Source organism: Scardinius erythrophthalmus (genome assembly GCF_964197995.2).
Source record: "Scardinius erythrophthalmus genome assembly, chromosome: 7".
Lineage (NCBI taxonomy): Eukaryota > Metazoa > Chordata > Actinopteri > Cypriniformes > Leuciscidae > Scardinius > Scardinius erythrophthalmus.
The window spans coordinates 13,989,214-14,006,692 of NC_138227.1; the positions used below are offsets into that span (position 1 = coordinate 13,989,214).

The window sequence follows — 17,479 nt, forward strand, 5'->3', positions numbered from 1 at the left end:
CATTTTTCAAAACATTTTATTTTGTTCTGATTACAAACAAGCATAATCTTCTAGGTAAGGATTATAAGGCGATTTTCATTATGCATGTTTACTGAAATTGTAACGGTTTCAGTTCCTCTGTCTTAACTTGAAGGTATACTGTCAAGTCCCTTTTTTTTGGAAAATCATTCGAAAGTCAATTTGAAATGTCTGATTATGCAAAGCTTACTTCTATCCAAACGGTTTTAAAGTGAACAACGCTTTCAAAACGTGTACAATCACCACAGGACAAACTCACAACATAATACCAGGGCCACAATATGTTTGGCTTAACATTCCAGAGCAGGAGCACAGATTACAAATGACAAAACTAACAATGGAAAAAACGTGTAAATCATATTTAAAAAAGCGGATGCAATCCAGTAGTATATGCCACAGGACATTAATCCTCCGTGAACATCATTCGAACGAGGTCAACTTTAAAACACTCATCTTCAACCAGCTTCTGGGGCTTAAAAAAAAAGACAAAACAAATTATACATACATTTATCATAGATTTCACTATGGATTTGTATGTATAGTACATTGGCAAGAAGCATACATATTAAAACAGTCAAATACACTGGTCAAAAAACATTTACTGATATTTACCGTCCCGTATCGCAGTAGTGTGGGTACTCCAGTCAGCTTTAGGGTCTTCTTAAATTCATTGTTTGGGTCCTTCCAGCTAGCAAGAACAACAGTAAATGTAGTAGATGTAGGGCAAAAGCAAATATCTTTTATAGGATTCTGTCTGTGCATTGTGCACTGCTGTCAAAGAGCATAGTCCAATAAACACAGAGGTATGACAGCAATTATACATGGGCAAAATAATGCAATTTCTGACTAAATGCAATATGCAGCTACACACATGAAGGATTCCTGTTTAAATAACCAATCTAATTGGCAAAATGTATACTTACTATGGCCTGTCTCCTACTTGGCAGTAAATGAAGACAGATCCCTCGGGCAGATGTGACAGCTCTCCTCTGACCACTGGCTCTGCTGCAGAGGGGAGACAAAGGCCGCTTTAGATGTGAATTTTAAAAACAGCACAAATACTGCATAATGATAATGCACCTTTCACACAGTCCGGGCACCAGCTCTTGCCCTGGCCATCTTTATCTCCAGAGAAGTAAGCGAATATCTCTTTTCCTTTTCTTTCAGACACAGCTTTAGAAAATTCTTCGTAGCCATGAACAGCAACTTCCTCGTATTTAGTCATGATCTGTTATTTGGTGTTTCAATGACAAAGTCCAACTCTGGTTGCAGAAAGCTGACCGATCTGTGAATAGATTGAACTGAGTGTGTAAAACTTACGATAACAGTGACCCTAGTGTGTGAAGTATGACGGAACGTGCTTGAGATAAAATAAGAGTGGACTATTTTAAAATAAAAGTCTGTCACGCTTTATTATATCAGTTTAGTAGCCTTTATTTCCCCCCACATTTTCATGCACATTTTCAGCACATTTATAATTAAAATATTATTTATAAATTATTATATATTGTTTACGTGAGAGTCTAATTTGTACTTTCCTTAAAGTCCACATTAAACCAAAATTGACCATATTTACTTTGTTTGCCTAAATTGATCGTTTTGTGGTTAACAATTCATCCACGCAAAAACATTTTGGCTTCGTAATCTTTAATCAAAATCTGAAAATGCCCCTCCCCTCTGCATTGGAGGACCTTCCCTGATGACGTAGGTTTGACGGCTTGGTTTGGGAAACGCTTAACCACTCCCCTCAAACCGTTGGTCTGTTATGAGCGAGAGATGGAGAGGAGGAGCGCTAGAGTAAAACCCTGCCCTCTGTTCAATATTCCTTTTCACTGGGAAATACGTCACAACACTGGAGAAAAGTCGTTTGCAACTTCCGGTTCACGCAGACTTTAATAATTCAAAGCTTGTTCATCTACAACAATAGGCTCTATGCACGAACGCTGCTGACATATTTCCGGTAGGATCTCAGCCGGCGTCTTTACTTCCGCATAGCGCATTCTATAGGACAATAGGGCTTGGGCGTCGTGACGTCATACTTGGCGTGGCGGCCATGTTGATGGCCTCGCGAATGTAAACATACAGCAAGTCAACGGGGAGAAGCAGAGTTGGGAGAAAGAAAAAAAATGTTAAAATCCCGAAAAGGATGTGGAATTTACGGGGATACGTTAAATAGGGAAACCAGGGACCAGTAAGTTATGTGGACAAATTTTCCTGTAAAATATCCCGTATTTTAATAACTTACTATCATAACATTAATGTTAGCCCTTCCATCGGACCTGTCAGTCTCTGTACTGTTGTCCTGTTGCTACCCCCTTGCCCTTCCAGAAAAACAGATGTTTTCAAAGCATCGTTTTGCTTACTTGAAGGCAACCTTAGCGTGATATTGGCCTTTTTTTAGATAACAGCGTGGTTGTTGTGAGAGCACGATTTCATGCCAATCTGTATGCAAAGTCACGTTAGACCTAGCTTCACAACTCGCATAGTTAATGCTGCAGTTTTGCAGAGGGATAGCAACAGAAAGATGAATGTTGAAATTGTAATTTTTCGGGATATTTTATAGGTAAATACTAAAACGGGAAGACAGCGGGAAAAGAGCTCAAATACGTGATAAACCCGGAAAAAACGGGAGGGTTGACAGCTACTAACTACACTTTTTTTGCCGATTTTGTCCACATACTGGTCCCTTGCTTCCCTATTTAACGTATCCCCGTAAATTCCACATCCTTTTCGGGATTTTAACATCTTTTTTCTTTCTCCCAACTCTGCTTCTCCCCGTTGACTTGCTGTATGTTTACATTCGCGAGGCCATCAACATGGCCGCCACGCCAAGTATGACGTCACGACGCCCAAGCCCTATTCACTTTAATAAAATTCATTTTCTCAGAAACGGAGACAACGATTTTAGAAACTGATTCGCTAGTCGGATTTCGCGTGATATGAGAGAATACTCACCCTCAAAGTTGTCGATGTAGCTCGAAATGTTTAATTTAAAGAACTTCTCTTTCTTACTCATATTTGTGACAGTTAACTGCCTCACAATATTGTTTACATCATTTACGTTAACCGCTGGAAGTTCTTGTAAACAGAGAGTGTAATTTGCCATTATCTCCACCTAATGCAAAAACGGCTTCTGACGCAGCACCGGAATGACCGGATGTAACTGGGCGGGCTGAGACAAAACGCGGAAGCGATCGTGCATAGAGCCTATAGTCTAAAAAAGTTAAATCGAGGTTTTTTTTTTATCCATTTAAAGGGTTCACCCAAAAATTTAAATTCTGTCAGTAATTACTCCACCCTCTTGTTGTCATCCCCCCTTAGCAACACCATAGCAACCACCCAGAACACCCTAGCAACTACCTAGCAACATCATAGCAACCACCCATAAGACCCTAGCAACCACCTAGCAACCGCATAGCAACCACCCAGAACACCCTACCAACCACCCAGAACACCCTAGCAACCACCTAGCAACGCCCTAGCAACACCATAGCAACACCATAGCAACCACCCATAACACCCTAGCAACTGCCTAGTAATGCCTTAGCAACCACCCAGAATACCTTAGAAACCGCATAGCAACCGCCCAGAACACCATAGCAACCAGCTAGCATCACCCTAGCAACCCCCCAGAATACCCTAGCAACCGCATAGCAACACCATAGCAACCCACTAGAAACACCATAGCAACCGAGTGGCAAGTTTTGCCACTGCAAGCACCCACTCACATTTTCTTCAGGAAATGTACATTCTAGTTTATTTCTGTAATGCAAAGCTGAATTTTCAGCATCATCACTCCAGTCTTCAGTGTCACTCACATGATCCTTCAGAAATCACTCTAATGCTGATTTGATACTCAGTTATTATCAATGTTCGAAACAGTTATTTTTAACAATTTATATTTGTATTACATATATTACAATTTATAATTGCTTATTTATTTATTTATACTTTTTTCATGATTCATTGATGAATAAAAAGTTAAAAAGAACAGCATTTATTCAAAATAGAAATCTTTTCTAACAATATAAATATTTACTTTCACTTTTCATCAATTTAACACATCCTTGCAGAATAAAAGTATTAATTTCTTTCAAGAAAAGAAAGACAGAAAAAAAAACTACTGACCCCAAACTTTTGAATGGTGTATATTGTTACACAAGATTTCTATTTTAAATAAATGATGTTTTTTTTTATTATTATTATTTTTACTTTTTATTCATCAAATATTCCTGAAAAAAAGTATCACAGGTTGTAATATATATATTAGCACAACTGTTTCCAACATTGATAATAATCAGAAGATTCACAGAAATAACAAATATTTTAAAGTATATTCAAATAGAAAACCATTATTCTGAATTGTAATAATATTTCACAATATTACTTTTTTTTCTGTATTTTATTTGATCAGGGTATTTTTAGCACATAAATGCAGGCTTGATGAGCACAGGAGGCTTCTTTAAAAAAACATTAAAAATTGTATCATTTCCAAACTTTTGACTTTTAGTATAACCTATATATTATGGGTTATTAGCTTATAGACAGAATATATATATATATATATATATATATATATATACTGTCTATAAGCTACTAACCCATAATATATAGGCTATATTAAACTAAATGATACACAATGTTTAAACCATTATTTTGTTAATCTGCTAAAGAGGCGCAATTTTTCAAGCCAAGTTTAATAAGTCTAATGAACATGGGTTTTTGAATTTACATAATAAACAAGAAAATAAATGTAGGAGTAGGTTATGGAGAACATGACATGTAAATTGCAAAATGACGTGATGCACGTGACAATGTATAGCTCTAGGGATGCAGGGTGTGTGTGAGCAGCACATCATTCTCCAACAGCAGGAGCAGGAATGGCTTGGTATAATCTCTTTGATTATAAAACAGTCAAATATGTGGCCACGCAGAATAAGAAAGTGGGACTCTTATACAGAATCTTTCAACTCAGTGTCATGGGATATCTCATCGGGTAAGAGTTTTAATTACTTTATGTAGTCTAACCCCAACCAAACTGTTTTGCTTGGGGTAAAAACTAAAACATTTTATGTGATGATGCCAGCAATAGAAAAAAGATTTTCTCTCTCTCTCTCTCTCTCTCTCTCTCTCTCTCTCTCTCTCTCTCTCTCTTTTTTGAGCTTTTACTGTTTTGAGAGGCAAATATTAAACATGTTTTTGCTCAACAGGTGGGTATTTGTTGTAAAGAAACAATACCAGGCACAAGATGACACTATTGAGAGTTCTGTGTTAACTAAAGTTAGAGGAGCTGCACGCCTCAACACAACAGATTTTAAACTCTGGGGACCAGAAGACTATGTTTTCCCAAATCCGGTCGGTCAAAACACACTGTCTGAAAAAGTGCTTATTAGTTCTGTGTCCGTTATATGATTAATGATTTGCTTCATTTATTTGCCTTTTAATATTGTTGTTCATTTTTGTTTCCAGAGTGAGGAATTTGTGTTTGTAACAACCAATTTCATCATGACGCCAAATCAAACAATGGGCAACTGTTCAGAGGTAAAACTATTTTTAACTGTCAGTTTTCCTCTCGAAGTCTGTTACCCCTATGTTTCCTGGACTGTCTAACCTAAGGGCAACAGACTTCGACACATCTGCACTTTCAACAACACTTTTAACACATCAGCTGTTCCCTAAAACACATTCGGGTTTCGTTTTGTTTTAAACAGTGACATATAGCTATTCAGTGCTATTCTACGTGTATGCCTTTACTCTGTTTTAAGCTAATTAGTAACATCAGTAACTGATTACAAATGGCTATCAAACCGTCCTTGCTACCTCAGATTTTCATCTTCCATTCATTCCATTAACAGTGTAAAAGCACTTTGGTTATTTTTTATGAACGGATGTACGCTGATGGTTAGCAAAACACTTAAGTGCTTTTTAGCTGCTTCCCTATTTTAAACCATACTGTATTGATTTTATAGGCTTGCTGGTTTGGCGGTAATAATTGTGTCTAATAAAAATTGTGTTGGTAATAATCTCAGATGTCATTTACACATGCATTTTTGGGTTTAAAGGGAATTTTATTTCCACTTGCGTATTTGGGCTGAGTGGTTGGCACCTATATGTATTTGTGTCTGTCAAGGATTTCAGAGGCAAATAACCCTCTTTTCCACCGCAATTGTGTTGTTATTCATGCCAGAGCTGCATGTGTTTGACTGAACCCACAAACTGACTGTAATTTTTTACCAGTCTATCTTTGACATCTTAAGTAATATTCAGCATCTTTATGCCACCACAAGCTGCTTTTGATGCAACATTAAGAATTGTTTTTAATTCAGTGCATTTATGCTGGGATAAAATGGTCATTTGGTCCTTGAATAATGTATTGGGGAGTTTCATTTGAGCGCTTGATCCAGACTCACTCATAAAGTCAGTCACTTAATTGTCGCCACATTGGCGTAAATGTGAAATCTACAGAAAGAGGCACAGAAAATCCCCAACACTCGTTTACACTGTCAGTCCAAATCTGATTATTTGTTTATTCGATTGGAATCTGATCTAAAATTATTGATGTCCACACTGTCACTGCATCCAAAATCGAATTGTTCCCTACTACATAGGCTAGCATGCGAAAAACAGTACACCAACAGTAGCCTACACTTGAAGTGCGCATTTGATGGACACTTTATCCCATGAGGCCACCGGTGGGGATGTATGAATGGAGTTGAAGCGGCGCAAGCGACTTTATTCTGTACTTTCATCTCCAGCGGTTTCAAAATACAGTGCTATGCATACGTTTAGACACCCATACTAAAGTTGACTAAAAAGAGGAATAAAAAATCATCTTTTGGAAACTGAACTTAATGCCTTAATTTAAAAAAATAGGGAAAATCCAACCTTTAAGGACACCAATTTTCTTTGTGAATGAATAATATATCATAAATAAATAAATATTCTTCCTTAAAATACAGGGTGCATAAGTTTGGACACCCCTATGTTAAATTCCCATAGAGCCAGGCAGATTTTTATTTTTAAAGGCCAGTTACTTCATGAATCCAGGATACTATGCATCCTGATAAAGTTCCCTTGGCCTCTGGAATTAAAATAGCCCCACATCATCACATAGCCTTCACCATACCTAGATTGGCATGGTTTTATTTCAGTTAGCCTAATAGCTAGTTTGATTTGCATTGAGAGATGATCTTATGGAAAGTACTCCATGCCAATCTCTAGGTATGGTGAAGGCTATGTGATGATGTGGGGCTATTTTAATTCCAAAGGCCAAGGGAACTTTATCAGGATGCATAGTATCCTGGATCCATGAAGTAACTGTATGACTGTATGAAAAATAAAAATCTGCCTGCCTCTATGGGAATTTAACATAGGGGTGTCCAAACTTATGCACCCTGTATTTTAAGGAAGAATATTTATTTATTTATGATACATTATTCATTCACAAAGAAAATCGGTGTCCTTAAAGGTTGGATTTTTCCTAATTTTTTAAATTAAGGCATAAGTTCAATTTCCAAAAGATGATTTTTTATTCCTCTTTTTAGTCAACTTTAGCATGGGTGTCTAAACTTATGCATAGCACTGTATGTCTCCGTTACATTGCCATTTTCTGCTCCTCTGGCACTTTGCAACAACACATCCTGGTTTCTGCAGCGAAATTCAGCATGTTTCCAATAACAACGTCTGACGTTTAGGCCTACATTTAACATGGAGAGAAAGTCACATGAACCATGTGGAATCCGATCAGATCAGTCAGACTGAAACAGATTTCCAGAAATGTACCTCAAAACAGATTTGTGCAAATCACTTTTTATGTGATTTTTGGCCGTTCACACTTGCTAAATCTGATCAGATTTCAATTGGATATGCACAAAAATCGGAATTGGACTGACAGTCTTAACGTAGCCTTAGACCTTTGGGAAAATAAGCTCCTCACAAAATAAGTTCAAATGTTCAGTAGGTTTATATCTATTTATTGCTAACAGGAGGCTATCTTCTTTTAGAAATCATCACTGCCAGATGCCATTTGCACTAAGGATGAAGATTGTATAGAGGAAGAGGCTGTTAAGGCTGGAAACGGTATAACTTAAAACTGCTTGATATATAATAAAGCTATGCTGACAAATAAATATGTGCCCTCCGTTTTTTTTTTAAATATGTCAAAACCTACTAAAGTGCTTCATTCTCCTTAGGAATTATGACTGGCATTTGTTTGAATACAACTGGGAATTCGACTGGCATTTGTGAAATACATGGCTGGTGTCCCACTGAAAAAGATCAGAAGCCAGAGTAAGAATACTTTCTCTCACTCTTTTAAAATCCAATAACATGTTGAACCCAGACAGTGCTATGGATAGAAGCCTTTTCTACTCAAACTATCCTTTTATTTTTAACTTAAGGCCGCGGTCATTTGTCAATTGGCGCTTCCAGTGTCATCCTCTTCATCCTCTTCCAGTGTCATCCTCTTCATCCTCTTCCAGCATCATCCTCTTCATCCTCTTCCAGTGTCATCCTCTTCATCCTCTTCCAGCATCATCCTCTTTATCCTCTTCCAGTGTCATCCTCTTCATCCTCTTCCAGTGTCATCTTCTTCATCCTCTTCCAGTGTCATCCTCTTCATCCTCTTCCAGTGTCATCCTCTTCATCCTCTTCCAGCATCATCCTCTTCATCCTCTTCCAGTGTCATCCTCTTCATCCTCTTCCAGCATCATCCTCTTTATCCTCTTCCAGTGTCATCCTCTTCATCCTCTTCCAGTGTCATCTTCTTCATCCTCTTCCAGTGTCATCCTCTTCATCCTCTTCCAGTGTCATCCTCTTCATCCTCTTCCAGCATCATCCTCTTCATCCTCTTCCAGTGTCATCCTCTTCATCCTCTTCCAGCATCATCCTCTTCATCCTCTTCCAGTGTCATCCTCTTCATCCTCTTCCAGTGTCATCCTCTTCATCCTCTTCCAGCATCATCCTCTTCATCCTCTTCCAGTGTCATCCTCTTCATCCTCTTCATCCTCTTCCAGTGTCGTCCTCTTCCAGTGTCATCCTCTTCATCCTCTTCCAGTGTCATCTTCTTCATCCTCTTCCAGTGTCATCCTCTTCATCCTCTTCCAGTGTCATCCTCTTCATCCTCTTCCAGCATCATCCTCTTCATCCTCTTCCAGTGTCATCCTCTTCATCCTCTTCCAGCATCATCCTCTTTATCCTCTTCCAGTGTCATCCTCTTCATCCTCTTCCAGTGTCATCTTCTTCATCCTCTTCCAGTGTCATCCTCTTCATCCTCTTCCAGTGTCATCCTCTTCATCCTCTTCCAGCATCATCCTCTTCATCCTCTTCCAGTGTCATCCTCTTCATCCTCTTCCAGCATCATCCTCTTCATCCTCTTCCAGTGTCATCCTCTTCATCCTCTTCCAGTGTCATCCTCTTTATCCTCTTCCAGTGTCATCCTCTTCATCCTCTTCCAGTGTCATCTTCTTCATCCTCTTCCAGTGTCATCCTCTTCATCCTCTTCCAGTGTCATCCTCTTCATCCTCTTCCAGCATCATCCTCTTCATCCTCTTCCAGTGTCATCCTCTTCATCCTCTTCCAGTGTCATCATCTTCATCCTCTTCCAGTGTCATCCTCTTTATCCTCTTCCAGTGTCATCCTCTTCATCCTCTTCCAGCATCATCCTCTTCATCCTCTTCCAGTGTCATCCTCTTCATCCTCTTCCAGCATCATCCTCTTTATCCTCTTCCAGTGTCATCCTCTTCATCCTCTTCCAGTGTCATCTTCTTCATCCTCTTCCAGTGTCATCCTCTTCATCCTCTTCCAGTGTCATCCTCTTCATCCTCTTCCAGCATCATCCTCTTCATCCTCTTCCAGTGTCATCCTCTTCATCCTCTTCCAGCATCATCCTCTTCATCCTCTTCCAGTGTCATCCTCTTCATCCTCTTCCAGTGTCATCCTCTTTATCCTCTTCCAGTGTCATCCTCTTCATCCTCTTCCAGTGTCATCTTCTTCATCCTCTTCCAGTGTCATCCTCTTCATCCTCTTCCAGTGTCATCCTCTTCATCCTCTTCCAGCATCATCCTCTTCATCCTCTTCCAGTGTCATCCTCTTCATCCTCTTCCAGTGTCATCCTCTTTATCCTCTTCCAGTGTCATCCTCTTCATCCTCTTCCAGTGTCATCTTCTTCATCCTCTTCCAGTGTCATCCTCTTCATCCTCTTCCAGTGTCATCCTCTTCATCCTCTTCCAGCATCATCCTCTTCATCCTCTTCCAGTGTCATCCTCTTCATCCTCTTCCAGTGTCATCATCTTCATCCTCTTCCAGTGTCATCCTCTTTATCCTCTTCCAGTGTCATCCTCTTCATCCTCTTCCAGCATCATCCTCTTTATCCTCTTCCAGTGTCATCCTCTTCATCCTCTTCCAGCATCATCCTCTTCATCCTCTTCCAGTGTCATCCTCTTCATCCTCTTCCAGCATCATCCTCTTTATCCTCTTCCAGTGTCATCCTCTTCATCCTCTTCCAGTGTCATCTTCTTCATCCTCTTCCAGTGTCATCCTCTTCATCCTCTTCCAGTGTCATCCTCTTCATCCTCTTCCAGCATCATCCTCTTCATCCTCTTCCAGTGTCATCCTCTTCATCCTCTTCCAGCATCATCCTCTTCATCCTCTTCCAGTGTCATCCTCTTCATCCTCTTCCAGTGTCATCCTCTTTATCCTCTTCCAGTGTCATCCTCTTCATCCTCTTCCAGTGTCATCTTCTTCATCCTCTTCCAGTGTCATCCTCTTCATCCTCTTCCAGTGTCATCCTCTTCATCCTCTTCCAGCATCATCCTCTTCATCCTCTTCCAGTGTCATCCTCTTCATCCTCTTCCAGTGTCATCATCTTCATCCTCTTCCAGTGTCATCCTCTTTATCCTCTTCCAGTGTCATCCTCTTCATCCTCTTCCAGTGTCATCCTCTTCCAGTGTCATCCTCTTCATCCTCTTCCAGTGTCATCCTCTTCCAGTGTCATCCTCTTCCAGTGTCATCCTCTTCCAGTGTCATCCTCTTTATCCTCTTCCAGTGTCATCTTCTTCATCCTCTTCCAGTGTCATCCTCTTCATCCTCTTCCAGTGTCACCCTCTTCATCCTCTTCCAGTGTCATCCTCTTCATCCTCTTCCAGTGTCATCCTCTTCGTCCTCTTCCAGTGTCATCCTCTTCATCCTCTTCCAGTGTCATCCTCTTCATCCTCTTCGTGTCATCTTCTTCCAGTGTCACCCTCTTCCAGTGTCATCCTCTTCATCCTCTTCCAGTGTCATCCTCTTTATCCTCTTCCAGTGTCATCCTCTTCATCCTCTTCCAGTGTCATCCTCTTCGTCCTCTTCCAGTGTCATCCTCTTCATCCTCTTCCAGTGTCATCCTCTTCATCCTCTTCGTGTCATCTTCTTCCAGTGTCACCCTCTTCCAGTGTCATCCTCTTCATCCTCTTCCAGTGTCATCCTCTTCATCCTCTTTCAGTGTCATCCTCTTTATCCTCTTCCAGTCTCACCCTCTTCATCCTCTTCCAGTGTCATCCTCTTCATCCTCATCCAGTGTCATCCCTTTTCATCCTCTTCGTGTCATCTTCTTCCAGTGTCACCCTCTTCCAGTGTCATCCTCTTCATCCTCTTCCAGTGTCATCCTCTTTATCCTCTTCCAGTGTCATCCTCTTCATCCTCATCCAGTGTCATCCTCTTCATCCTCTTCGTGTCATCTTCTTCCAGTGTCACCCTCTTCCAGTGTCATCCTCTTCATCCTCTTTCAGTGTCATCCTCTTTATCCTCTTCCAGTGTCATCCTCTTCATCCTCTTCCAGTGTCATCCTCTTCCAGTGTCATCCTCTTCATCCTCTTCCAGTGTCGTCCTCTTCCAGTGTCATCCTCTTCATCCTCTTCCAGTGTCATCTTCTTCATCCTCTTCCAGTGTCATCCTCTTTATCCTCTTCCAGTGTCACCCTCTTCATCCTCTTCCAGTGTCATCCTCTTCATCCTCTTCCAGTGTCATCCTCTTCATCTTCTTTCAGTGTCATCCTCTTTATCCTCTTCCAGTGTCATCCTCTTTATCCTCTTCCAGTGTCATTTTCTTCATCCTCTTCCAGTGTCATCCTCTTCATCCTCTTCCAGTGTCATCCTCTTCATCCTCTTCCAGTGTCATCCTCTTCATCCTCTTCCAGTGTCATCCTCTTCATCCTCTTTCAGTGTCATCCTCTTCATCCTCTTCCAGTGTCATCCTCTTCATCCTCTTCCAGTGTCGTCCTCTTCCAGTGTTATCCTCTTCATCTTCTTTAAGTGTCATCCTCTTCATCTCCTTCATCCTCATCCAGTGTCATCCTCTTCATCCTCATCCAGTGTCATCCTCTTTATCCTCTTCTAGTGTCACCCTCTTCCATAGTCATCATCTTCATCCTCTTTCAGTGACATCCTCTTCATCCTCTTCCAGTGACATCCTCTTCATCCTCTTCCAGTGTCATCCTCTTCATCTTCTTTCAGTGTCATCATCTTCATCCTCTTTCAGTGTCATCCTCTTCATCCTCTTCCAGTGTCGTCCTCTTCCAGTGTCATCCTCTTCATCTTCTTTAAGTGTCATCCTCTTCCAGTGTCATCCTCTTCATCTTGTTCATCCTCATCCAGTGTCATCCTCTTCATCCTCTTCATCCTCTTCCAGTGTCGTCCTCTTCATCCTCTTCCAGTGTCATCCTCTTCATCCTCTTCCAGTGTCATCCTCTTCATCCTCTTTCAGTGTCATCCTCTTCATCCTCTTCCAGTGTCATCCTCTTCATCCTCTTCCAGTGTCATCCTCTTCCAGTCTCACCCTCTTCATCCTCTTCCAGTGTCATCCTCTTCATCCTCTTCCAGTGTCATCCTCTTCATCCTCTTCGTGTCATCTTCTTCTAGTGTCACCCTCTTCCAGTGTCATCCTCTTCCAGTGTCACCCTCTTCCAGTGTCACCCTCTTCCAGTGTCATCCTCTTCATCCTCTTTCAGTGTCATCCTGTTCATCCTCTTTCAGTGTCATCCTCTTCATCCTCTTCCAGTGTCATCCTCTTTATCCTCTTCCAGTGTCATCCTCTTCATCCTCTTCCAGTGTCATCCTCTTCCTGTGTCATCCTCTTCATCCTCTTCCAGCATCATCCTCTTCATCCTCTTCCAGTGTCATCCTCTTCATCCTCTTCCAGTGTCATCCTCTTTATCATCTTCCAGTGTCATCCTCTTCATCCTCTTCCAGTGTCATCCTCTTCATCCTCTTCCAGTGTCATCTTCTTCATCCTCTTCCAGTGTCATCCTCTTCATCCTCTTCCAGCATCATCCTCTTCATCCTCTTCCAGTGTCATCCTCTTCATCCTCTTCCAGTGTCATCCTCTTCCAGTGTCATCCTCTTTATCCTCTTCCAGTGTCGTCCTCTTTATCCTCTTCCAGTGTCATCCTCTTCATCCTCTTCCAGTGTCATCCTCTTCCAGTGTCATCCTCTTCATCCTCTTCCAGTGTCGTCCTCTTCCAGTGTCATCCTCATCATCCTCTTTCAGTGTCATCCTCTTCATCCTCTTCCAGTGTCGTCCTCTTCCAGTGTTATCCTCTTTATCCTCTTCCAGTGTCATCTTCTTCATCCTCTTCCAGTGTCATCCTCTTGATCCTCTTCCAGTGTCACCCTCTTCATCCTCTTCCAGTGTCATCCTCTTCATCCTCTTCCAGTGTCATCCTCTTCATCTTCTTTCAGTGTCATCCTCTTTATCCTCTTTCAGTGTCATCCTCTTTATCCTCTTCCAGTGTCATCCTCTTCATCCTCTTCCAGTGTCATCCTCTTCATCCTCTTCCAGTGTCGTCCTCTTCCAGCGTCATCCTCTTCATCCTCTTCCAGTGTCATCCTCTTTATCCTCTTCCAGTGTCATCTTCTTCATCCTCTTCCAGTGTCATCCTCTTCATCCTCTTCCAGTGTCACCCTCTTCATCCTCTTCCAGTGTCATCTTCTTCATCCTCTTCCAGTGTCATCCTCTTCATCCTCTTCCAGTGTCACCCTCTTCATCCTCTTCCAGTGTCATCCTCTTCATCTTCTTTCAGTGTCATCCTCTTTATCCTCTTCCAGTGTCATCCTCTTGTTCCTCTTCCAGTGTCATCCTCTTTATCCTCTTCCAGTGTCATTTTCTTCATCCTCTTCCAGTGTCATCCTCTTCATCCTCTTCCAGTGTCACCCTCTTCATCCTCTTCCAGTGTCATCCTCTTCATCCTCTTCCAGTGTCATCCTCTTCATCCTCTTTCAGTGTCATCCTCTTCATCCTCTTCCAGTGTCATCTTCTTCATCCTCTTCCAGTGTCGTCCTCTTCCAGTGTCATCCTCTTAATCTTCTTTAAGTGTCATCCTCTTCATCTTCTTCATCCTCATCCAGTGTCATCCTCTTCATCCTCATCCAGTGTCATCCTCTTTATCCTCTTCTAGTGTCACCCTCTTCCATAGTCATCATCTTCATCCTCTTTCAGTGACATCCTCTTCATCCTCTTCCAGTGACATCCTCTTCAACCTCTTCCAGTGTCGTCCTCTTCCAGTGTCATCCTCTTCATCCTCTTCCAGTGTCATCATCTTCATCCTCTTTCAGTGTCATCCTCTTCATCCTCTTCCAGTGTCGTCCTCTTCCAGTGTCATCCTCTTCATCTTCTTTCAGTGTCATCCTCTTCATCTTCTTTCAGTGTCATCCTCTTCATCCTCTTCCAGTGTCATCCTCTTCATCCTCTTCCAGTGTCGTCCTCTTCCAGTGTCATCCTCTTCATCTTCTTTCAGTGTCATCATCTTCATCCTCTTTCAGTGTCATCCTCTTCATCCTCTTCCAGTGTCATCCTCTTGATCCTCTTCCAGTGTCACACTCTTCATCCTCTTCCAGTGTCATCCTCTTCATCCTCTTCCAGTGTCATCCTCTTCATCTTCTTTCAGTGTCATCCTCTTTATCCTCTTTCAGTGTCATCCTCTTTATCCTCTTCCAGTGTCATCCTCTTCATCCTCTTCCAGTGTCATCCTCTTCATCCTCTTCCAGTGTCGTCCTCTTCCAGCGTCATCCTCTTCATCCTCTTCCAGTGTCATCCTCTTTATCCTCTTCCAGTGTCATCTTCTTCATCCTCTTCCAGTGTCATCCTCTTCATCCTCTTCCAGTGTCACCCTCTTCATCCTCTTCCAGTGTCATCTTCTTCATCCTCTTCCAGTGTCATCCTCTTCATCCTCTTCCAGTGTCACCCTCTTCATCCTCTTCCAGTGTCATCCTCTTCATCTTCTTTCAGTGTCATCCTCTTTATCCTCTTCCAGTGTCATCCTCTTTATCCTCTTCCAGTGTCATCCTCTTTATCCTCTTCCAGTGTCATTTTCTTCATCCTCTTCCAGTGTCATCCTCTTCCAGTGTCACCCTCTTCATCCTCTTCCAGTGTCATCCTCTTCATCCTCTTCCAGTGTCATCCTCTTCATCCTCTTTCAGTGTCATCCTCTTCATCCTCTTCCAGTGTCATCCTCTTCATCCTCTTCCAGTGTCGTCCTCTTCCAGTGTCATCCTCTTAATCTTCTTTAAGTGTCATCCTCTTCATCTTCTTCATCCTCATCCAGTGTCATCCTCTTCATCCTCATCCAGTGTCATCCTCTTTATCCTCTTCTAGTGTCACCCTCTTCCATAGTCATCATCTTCATCCTCTTTCAGTGACATCCTCTTCATCCTCTTCCAGTGACATCCTCTTCAACCTCTTCCAGTGTCGTCCTCTTCCAGTGTCATCCTCTTCATCCTCTTCCAGTGTCATCATCTTCATCCTCTTTCAGTGTCATCCTCTTCATCCTCTTCCAGTGTCGTCCTCTTCCAGTGTCATCCTCTTCATCTTCTTTCAGTGTCATCCTCTTCATCTTCTTTCAGTGTCATCCTCTTCATCCTCTTCCAGTGTCGTCCTCTTCCAGTGTCATCCTCTTCATCTTCTTTCAGTGTCATCATCTTCATCCTCTTTCAGTGTCATCCTCTTCATCCTCTTCCAGTGTCATCCTCTTCATCCTCTTCATCCTCTTCCAGTGTCGTCCTCTTCCAGTGTCATCCTCTTCATCTTCTTTAAGTGTCATCCTCTTCATCCTCTTCCAGTGTCATCCTCTTCATCTTCTTCATCCTCATCCAGTGTCATCCTCTTCATCATCTTCATCCTCATCCAGTGTCATCCTCTTCATCCTCTTCCAGTGTCGTCCTCTTCATCCTCTTCATCCTCTTCCAGTGTCATCCTCTTCATCCTCTTCCAGCGTCATCCTCTTCATCCTCTTCCAGTGTCATCATCTTCATCCTCTTCCAGTGTCATCCTCTTCATCCTCTTCCAGTGTCATCCTCTTCATCCTCTTCCAGTGTCATCATCTTCATCCTCTTCCAGTGTCGTCCTCTTCATCCTCTTCCAGTGTCATCCTCTTCATCCTCTTCCAGTGTCACCCTCTTCATCCTCTTCCAGTGTCATCCTCTTCATCCTCTTCCAGTGTCATCCTCTTTCAGTGTCATCCTCTTCCAGTGTCATCCTCTTCATCCTCTTCCAGTGTCATCCTCTTCATCCTCTTCCAGTGTCATCCTCTTCATCCTCTGCCAGTGTCATCCTCTTTATCCTCTTCCAGTGTCATCCTCTTCATCCTCTTCCAGTGTCATCCTCTTCCAGTGTCATCCTCTTTATCCTCTTCCAGTGTCATCCTCTTCCAGTGTCATCATCTTCATTCTCTTCCAGTGTCATCCTCTTCATCCTCTTCCAGTGTCATCCTCTTTATCCTCTTCCAGTGTCATCCTCTTCATCCTCTTTCAGTGTCATTCTCTTCATCCTCTTCCAGTCTCATCCTCTTCATCCTCTTCCAGTGACATCCTCTTCATCCTCTTCCAGTGTCATCCTCTTTCAGTGTCATCCTCTTCATCCTCTTCATCCTCTTCCAGTGTCATCCTCTTCCAGTGTCATCCTCTTTCAGTGTCATCCTCTTCATCCTCTTCCAGTGTCATCCTCTTTATCCGCCTCCAGTGTCACCCTCTTCCATAGTCATCATCTTCATCCTCTTCCAGTGTCATCCTCTTCCAGTGTCATCCTCTTCATCCTCTTCCAGTGTCATCCTCTTTCAGTGTCATCCTCTTCATCCTCTTTCAGTGTCCTCCTCTTCATCCTCTTCCAGTGTCATCTTCTTCCAGTTATTTCTGTACAAAACAGCTCGTTATGCTGCTTTACATTGCAAACTGGTATTTCTTACCATATTATTTTAATGTATTGTCATAATTATTAACAATTTGTAGTGCAAACAGTTTATGTTTACTCCACAAACTGACACCCCAGTGTTTTTTTTAAGTGAAGCCACTGTGGTGAGAAAAGCAGAAAACTTTACCTTGTACATAAGGAACTTCATCAGATTTTCCAAGTTCAACTTCTCAAAGTAAGACTCTCACTCTGATGCATTCATTAATAATGAGTTCAAACCCTGTCTGTTTCTATGTCAAAACTATTT

At 41.9% G+C, this 17,479-nt stretch overlaps 2 protein-coding genes across 3 annotated transcripts in view; one reads left to right on the forward strand and one right to left on the reverse strand.

Annotated features, from left to right (window-relative positions):
- Positions 1–17,479, reverse strand: part of txndc17 (thioredoxin domain containing 17) — a 20,857-nt gene continuing 3,378 nt past the window's right edge. The window contains exons 2-5 of one of the 2 annotated variants that reach the window (XM_081370738.1): positions 1,099–1,303; positions 942–1,023; positions 631–706; positions 1–490 (exon numbers count right to left, since the gene is read on the reverse strand). In XM_081370738.1, the coding sequence (XP_081226864.1) occupies positions 422–490; positions 631–706; positions 942–1,023; positions 1,099–1,243 (372 nt within the window). In that variant the 5' untranslated portion in view covers positions 1,244–1,303 and the 3' untranslated portion in view covers positions 1–421. Of the gene's footprint in view, positions 491–630; positions 707–941; positions 1,024–1,098; positions 1,387–17,479 lie in introns of those variants that run through there. The other variant, XM_081370737.1, reaches the window with a different exon arrangement.
- The window catches only part of p2rx8 (purinergic receptor P2X, ligand-gated ion channel, 8), a gene marked incomplete at both ends in the record, with an annotated part of 18,397 nt that continues 5,816 nt past the window's right edge, over positions 4,899–17,479 (forward strand). Inside the window, 5 exons of the mRNA XM_081370811.1 lie at positions 4,899–5,014; positions 5,229–5,373; positions 5,488–5,559; positions 17,103–17,176; positions 17,324–17,407. Of these exons, the coding sequence (XP_081226937.1) occupies positions 4,899–5,014; positions 5,229–5,373; positions 5,488–5,559; positions 17,103–17,176; positions 17,324–17,407 (491 nt within the window). The remainder of the gene's footprint in view (positions 5,015–5,228; positions 5,374–5,487; positions 5,560–17,102; positions 17,177–17,323; positions 17,408–17,479) is intronic.